The 8,341-nt window shown below is 33.3% G+C and overlaps 1 protein-coding gene across 1 annotated transcript in view; it reads left to right on the top strand.

Moving 5' to 3' along the window:
* Positions 1–3,518: 3,518 nt before the first annotated feature.
* Positions 3,519–8,341, top strand: part of LOC142334663 (ATP-dependent translocase ABCB1-like) — a 119,632-nt gene continuing 114,809 nt past the window's right edge. The window contains exon 1 of the mRNA XM_075382876.1: positions 3,519–3,708. Within this exon, the coding sequence (XP_075238991.1) occupies positions 3,540–3,708 (169 nt within the window). The 5' untranslated portion in view covers positions 3,519–3,539. The remainder of the gene's footprint in view (positions 3,709–8,341) is intronic.

The raw sequence follows: 8,341 nt of genomic DNA on the forward strand, positions 1-8,341 counted from the left end.
AAAAATCTTTTAAATTTGATTTTCTACTGTGGGCATGCTTTTTAATGATACTACTCTAAAATCTTGACGATAAATATATCGATCGGCGAAAACTTACTGGACAAAGGAAACAAATTTGAGTATATAATTCCTCCCCCCCCCCCACTAAATTGGGGACAAATATCAGTAATGAAAATAGACGTATTCAAGCGTTCTTGTATTTATAATATTATTTCAGTTTGAAGGTAGCTCAGGCTTTGATAAAAGATAAAGAGTTTTAAATTGATGCAATTCGAAATTTCAATGAAACTGGAGTAACTTCTCTGTGCTTCAGATATTTGGAAATGGCAGTTTAAACGAAAGTTCAGAGGAAATCGATTGTTTCGTACAAGTAATTGAACAAAAACTTGAGTAAAAATTGGTCAAAAATGTTTTTTTTTGTTCCGACCCCACTTGTGGGTGGGGGAGGAACTATATACTCAAATGGGTTTTTTTTGTTCAGTCAATTTTGGCCGATCGATATATTCATCGCAGAGAAATGTGAGTGGTATCATTAAAAAGCTGATCCAGCGTAGAATTCAAAATTAAAAAGATTTTTTTGATTTTCCTTGTTCTCGAGGAGTTATCGAGGATTGATATTTTGTGTGAACATGGGATATTTGTTCACTTTTAGTCTGATTTTTCTTCAAATGAAGACATTTTCTATAAAAATAGTATTTTAAACTTGAATTTCTAGCCAAAAATGAACCAAATTTGTGTTCCTAATAGACTAATGGTGATAAAAAAGATTAGTTCTGGTCTCATAGGGAGCTTCAATATCAAAAAAAAATCAAAATCTATTTGAGAGCTCTTTTTTTATAAAATTTTTCTGCTTTTTTTGCTTTTTTCAATAGCCAAGAGACAAGTCACTGTTCATATCGAGGTTCCCTTAATTGAAAAGCTGCTTTACAGTCAAGTGAAGACCAATGAACGAAAAAATTGTTTTCAGGGAGTTTCTCATATTTTTTTTTTAAATTTGACTCTGAGTTTTCGTCATTTTAAATGAAATTTTGAATTTTTATTTGAGGTTTTACTAATGTTTTGGAGCCTTATGGCATGGCTTCATTGAGTAACAGTGCAAACTAATCCGTAAAGAGATTTAAGTGATTGTATCTAGTGCTTTGAGAGGAGAGCTAATGGCTGCTGAAACTTTAAAAAAAATAAATTTTCGAAAATTTTTTTTAACATTAACCAATCATAAACCTTTTATCGTGAACTGTAAGTCAGTCTCTGTGATGACAGCACCCTCTTCCGTCCTACTGTAATCAAGTTTTATCTTTTGATCTAGCTGGCGGTTTTATGTTCTAACTATTCGTAATGACTTCAATGACACAAGGTTTCAAAAGGTTTTAAATTTTTTTTTGGATATTTCTGTATTATTGGTTACTTTTGAAATTTTATCACATTATCCTAAAAGTGACAGCTCCTATTGGCTTAAAGAAGACGTTCAGTGCAATACAGATAAATTTTTCAGAGAAAAGCCTATTGTTTCAAATGGCTTCGACCCTGTTTTTGTTGTTGTTTTCATAGTCATAAGACTTGTTGTTATGTCTTATTGATCACCTACGCATGACAAACATCCCTATTCTCCTATTGAATTATTTTTGGGCGTACTTACTAACTTCCATTGAAATTTACTGAATTTAATGGCCGTTGAGAATTTAAAAATAATTTTTCGAATACTTTTCTGAACATTAACCAATCGTAAAGTTTTCAGTGGATCAGAGATAAAGTTTTCAGAAAAAAAGCTAATGTTTTAAATGGCTTCGAAATTTTGTTCTCGAACTTTTCTACTGAATTTTGGTTTCCGCCTGCTTTTATTGTTGTTTCATTGTTTTAAGACTTATTGTGATCTCTTATTGATTATCTATGCATGACAAATATCTTTCTACTGCCATCGTGTTTTTTAGCGTAGTTTTTGACCTCCGTTAAAAGCTTTTAAGTTTAATGGTTCTTAGGACTTTAAAAATTTTTTGAAATTTTTTTTGAACATTAACCGATCCTAAACTTTTTTTCGTGGACTGTTTGTCAGTCTTAGTCGTCAATAACTTGTTGTATGGCCTTATTGGCAAATTATGAGTGGCAAACAAAGCTATTGAAATTAATGGCGTTTATACTACGAGTTTTCTCAAAAATTTCGTGGTTCTATTGTATTTGTTCATATTTGATTTCTTGAAATTATATTGATAAAAAAGAGAAATCCCCTTGCTGTTATAAATTAATTGAACATAGGAAAGTTTCTAGTGAAAAGTTCATTTTTTAATGCCTTCGACACTTTTCTCACTCAATTTTTTTCTTGAAATTGCTGTTTTTGTTCTTTAGGTAGCTTTAAATTGCTGACAAGTCTCTTAAACTTGAAGTTGAGGATTGAATTATTGACGTTACCGAATCAGTTGGTGAGTTTATAGCCCTTAGTCTTAAAGTTTATGACATATTTTTTCAAACCTTTTTCAAACTTTTCAGTTATTGTTGTTTTTTTCGTCCAATTGTAACTTATTATCATCAATGAGAGGGCACATCCAGTTTCTCGTATCTCCAAAAATAACACATCTACTAATAATATTTGTCCTCGATGCTTTGTTTGTTGGACAATATGCATTTTAATAAACGTTTTTTGAGTAGTCATTTTTTGCGTTTCTAACCTTCCTTCAGAACAATCGCGTAGTAACAGCTCCAAATGGTTTACAGATCTGGCCCGAATAAACTTATTTAATTTTTCAGTATAATTCCTGCATCTGAATTAGTAGAAATAAGAATTAAATTAAAAATACGTAATATTCAGATAATAGCTAATGATTTTAATGGTAGCAATCGTTTCTAAATTTTTTCTAAGTTTTTCTTTAGTTCGTTTCTAAGACTTAGTCTACCCAAAGACAAGGCCTTTTGGTTTTGCCACAACTTTTTAGTTATTTATCAAGGATTTTTTAGTTAAAAGCTAATGATTTTTAAGACTTTTAAAATTTCTTGGTTTAAAAAATGTTTATCAATTTTTGAATTTCGCCTCATTGATAGTTCTCTTTGCTGACTAGTAACATAGTCTCATTAAGAAAGCTTTCCATCCACTGTATAGTTAAGAGAAACTAAATTTGAGTAGTTAAGGTTTTTTCTGACTGCATTTTGACGTTGTTACTATGTGCTTTTAAATTTAGATATTAAGTTTATGCCGTGAAATTTTTGTTTTTGTTAATTTTTTTTGTTGTTTTTAGTCTCGTAGTCTCTTTATTGTCAGATCTCATTGGCGCTGTAAAAAGGCATGTCATTATGTTAATCAATTAGTAGATAGGTTGTGTAACGATTGTTTTAAACTCAATCATCTATTTTTGTTATTTCTTCATTTGGTTGAAAATTAAGTCAAAAATGTAGATGAGCTCGGGTCGGAACATCATGTACGAACGCTTATTAACGAGCCGCCTTGTTTCTTCTATAGACATTCTGACATATTGACTTATGCAAAATTGGTCGTAGGTGTTAGTTTTATTAGGATGTTTTTTTAGTTCAAATTTGCCTCTGTGCTGGATATCATGCTGTTGATTGTGGGGATAGTTGCATCCATTCTGACTGGAGTGGCGCTACCTGTGCTAATCATCCTATTTGGAGATTTGATGGAGAGCATGTTGATTCCTCTTCAAGGAGCCCCGGAGTATACTGCCGGAACCAACAGCACTACCCAAGTTGTTCAAATCGAAGACTGTGAGTCTGTTCACTTAACGATTCCCTTGTGAAGGGTTTCGCTTGACCTCATTCATGACACGCAAATTTTGAACGCGCACCTGGTACAGTGTGTTAAAGCATATACTGTCGAGAAATTTTTAACAAGGCCAGCAATACGCAATAAATTTCATGAAACCAACATCTGGATCATGAGTGATGTCGGTCTGAATGGGTATTTTCATCAGTCATTTTGAACGAGGACCGACATGAACTCGGGTTGAATTCAAGATGAACAGTTTTTTCCTACCTACACAGGCTGCAGTCCCAGACGGAAGTGACCTCTGATCGTCCCCAAGCCGAACGCACACGGCGTGTTTCTGAATCACTTTTACAGGGTCTAGAAATCAGTTTGAAAGCACATAAGTCTGCAAATTTGAGTCTGTTAAGAGGACAATTCGGTCTGAGTTTGTCTGATCAGAGGTCACTTTGATCTCGGACGGTCTCGGCAGAAATCACTCCGAGTTCACAAAAATCTGATGAGAGGTCAAACTGAGCGTTTTTATACAGTTTTATTTGTGATGAGTAAGTGATGTTGGCTCTGCTAAGAGCTAATAAAGCATATGTCTTCTCATCAGAGATTCATTTGCAGTTCTTCGCCTTCGATCACAACCATCAGAGAAAGGTGTCCATCCTTTAAAAAAGAGCATTCCCCTTAAAATTCAGAATAGCAACCGTTTGTAGCAATGACAAGCAAAGGTTCCATTTTATCAGTTTTTGAAAGTTACTTCTTTCCACAAAACAATTTTGATTTTGAATTGACTTGACTGCATTTTGAGCTGGAAGAATCAGTTTTCATGAAACTAAATTTATAGCGATACTTAAAGTCTCGTCCAAGTTTAACTTCAGTCTCTAAACAGAGGATATCCAGCGCACATAAGTCAAATCAGAGTTGATTTTGAGCGCACATAAGTTTGGACAAGGGTCTGGATCGAGTACGACCAAAGGTGGTTTCGAACACAGTCTATGGACAAAGATTTGGACAGGGTTTGATCCGGTTGAGAGGGTCTGATCAGAGACAGTTTCGAGCGCAATTCAATGCACACGAGATTTCGAGTGCACATTAGTCTGATCATGGGAAACATTGGTCTACCACGGTCTAATTAGAGATAACTTTGGTCTGATCAGAGGCTACTACATTTGGGCACCTCAACCTGGTTAGTCAGCTGGTATCAGAAATTGTTCTGAGCAATAGATTTTTATCGTTTTTGGCAAGGGTGAAGCTTTTGCTCCAGCAGCCACAACTTAAATCAATCCATGTCCCACTAATTTGTCATTTCAGTTTGTGCCTCTCAACAGTTACAGCCTAAAAGATTGCACTATATCTGTTCTTATCATCACTTTGCAGCTATATTTTAACATTCTCACCCGCTTCTTACGGAACGTTGCAAACCTATCATTCAAAACATTTTGCGCACACTTCCTTCTCTTTTCACTCATGTCGTTCTACTCAAATATCTCAAACAAGCTCAGTAGCAACTTTAACCAAGATCAGTCGTAACAGCCAAAATCAGACAAAACCAAAAGGGAATCGGCTTCAAATAAGTTATTTAGTCTCAATTCATAGCATTGTTCAAATTTCCAGACAAATGTTCAGTCCAGTTTTGCTAGTTCATCTGGATTGACACAAGGCGAAATATGTCTACGGGAACAAGCTTGGTATCATCAATCGAATGGTTCATTTGTTGTGATATTTCAAAAGATTTCATAGATATTTCAAAAGATTTAATAGAATTTCAATAGATTTCATACAAATCTTATTGAAGCCGCTGAAAATTACAGAAAAAAGTGAATGATGATAAATGAGATAAGAAACTATCGTTTCTCTACAATTGGAAAGCTTCTTGGCCCCCAATTTCCACTACAGATATCAAATGCGTGCAATTCTAAACCAAAAAACTTTAGATTTCACTTTGCAACGGAAAAAGACTGTCATGATGCAATTAAAGCACTGGGAAGAAATAATTAAATCGGACCATCACACTTTTCAGCATGGGCTATTAAACACGCGAGTCCTGTAATTGTTCCTCACATAAATTTTCTTGTGAGCTATTACATCAGAATATCTTAATTCCCCAATGAACTTAAACACGCATATGTTGTTCCACTGTACTAGAAAGATGACCCTGAAGAACCTGATAACTATCACCCAATCTCCATCACCCCGTTCCGATCTAAAATTTTTGAAACCATCTTAGGAATCAGGCCTGTCAGTACCCTCACGACAACAACTTACCACGTAAAAATCTATATGGTTTAAGGAGAAAATACTCGACAATCTATTATTTTGAACAGAATTTATCAAAAAACAAAACTGACATAAGCAATTTAGTCACGGCCGCTTTCCTTGATCTTTCAAAAGCTTTTGATTCAATCAATTACGAAATTATGAATATCAAGTTGGACAACTTAGGTTTTGATGAAAGCTCATAAAATCTAATAAGAAGTTTCCTTACAAACCGTAGCCAATCTGTCATCCTACAAGACTGCTTATCAGATGAATTATCGCCTCTTAGGGGTGTACAACAGTACTTGGCCCGCTTTTATTTATTCTGTATGTTAATGATATGGCAACAATAGTTGACAAAGAAGCTAAAGTTATACAATATGCTGACGATACTGTTATTTTAAATTTTGGTACATCCATTGACGAAAGCAAGGCCAAGAACATTTCAAGAGAAATTTAAACATATCCTACGAAGAATTTTATAGGAAGAAAAACAATTTACACTATAAGAAAATCTATCCCACAAAAACTTTTGAGATTCGTCTTAAGTGCACTGGTATTAAGTCAATTGAAATACTCAGCAGTTGTCATTCACGCAATTGAGCAGAATCTAGTTTACCTTAGATTAGTTTCTTTGGAAAAACATTTAAACTTGGCGTGAAATGCAACATATATTAGACAAAAATTTGAATATGTTCAAGATATTAAACACAGTCGGAACCTACTCCCCATAAAACTACTTTTACGAACAAAAGGATTACATTTTTACTTAGAAAATAAAAAAAAACAGCCATGACCCGCTTTTACACCACCAACTGGATGTGCATTAGTCACTTGGAGTCTTCATGAGTGTAACAGGATACAGAAATTGATCTGGAGCCTGTTATTTTTTTCCAGCAAAATTCAGAATTCATTTGTAAGATTGGCAATACTAGATTGGAATGAACTGCCCAGTTAAAATAAAATCAAACAAGACAAAAAATCCCCAAGCCGATTAGAATCTTCTTCTGCTCAGTTTTAACTTGAACCTTTGTTTGTAGAAGGTTGCTTGTTCAACATTGCGTGACTTTAAATTTGGAAATATAAACTAGACTTATTTTTTTGGGTTGTCGTTGGGATGCCACAAAAATGCAATTCAATTAGATTTTCTGTTATATTGTTAAAATAATCTGTAATTTGTAAATATTTACACTGCCGGACTAACATCAGTTGTATACTCCTTGACATGTTTCGGAATTCAGTGTTCTTTTCATCTGATACGGAAAAAAGTTAGCTGTGGTTCGGCCAAACACGAACCGAATTCCTATTTGATCATAAACACATGTCATAACACCTTGGAGTTGATATTGACCGATAGAAACGCCATTCGTAGGCAAAACATTGCTGCGGGAACAAACTTGCGAACAATAAGTATTGACGCAGGATGGTACGAATCTAAATATTCAAAGTCATACCAAAGATCGGCTTTGTCTACTGTTCTGCCACGCTCAAAAAACGGCCACCATTTTTCCGACGAAAATGTTTGGCAAAATGGTTGTCGACTTAGTTCAACGATTGAGAAACAAATTCAATTGCTCGAATTCAATAAGTAATTATATGAGGCCCAATTTTAAAAGCTAACTCTTCTTGTGAGCCGTATTACGCGTAGCTGCAAAACTTCTTTTTAAAAATCCGCATCTACTCTTACTCGAAACGTTTTGCATTTATTCAGCAATGATATTTTTTGCTTTCGGTCTAATTGATTAATTATCGTGTTGAGTTACCATAAAAAACCTTGACGGTGTGAACAAATGTGACGCTTTGCTCTGACAATAATGACAAATTCTCGTCACTGTTGTCGACGCTTGCCTAAAAACAGGCATCGTGTTGGATACTTGGAAAATTTATATCCATACTTGAAGCAAATTTGATCTTAATTTGCTTTAGGTCTCAAATGTCCACATGCTTACAACTCTGATCTTAAGATATGCTCATGTTCAGTTGTAATAAATCAGAGAACATTTAATCGAGCAAATGTGACTTTCGCATCTTATTTTATATATATATATATATATATATATATATATATATATATATAGATATGTATATATATATATATATATATATATATATATATATATATAAAGATATATATATATATATATATATATATATATATATATATATATATATATATATATACATATATAATATATATATATATATATATATAAAGATTATATATATATATATAAATATATTATGTATATATATATATATATATATATATATATATATATATATATTATATATATATATATATAACAATGAAAATGAATGCCGAAGATGTTATCCGCACCTAACGAGTTTTTGAACTAAAATTTGAACTGAATTAAAGTATATTAGTCA

This window comes from Convolutriloba macropyga, chromosome 2, assembly GCF_964194025.1.
Source record: "Convolutriloba macropyga chromosome 2, txConMacr16.3, whole genome shotgun sequence".
In the NCBI taxonomy this organism is placed as follows: Eukaryota; Metazoa; Xenacoelomorpha; order Acoela; family Convolutidae; genus Convolutriloba; species Convolutriloba macropyga.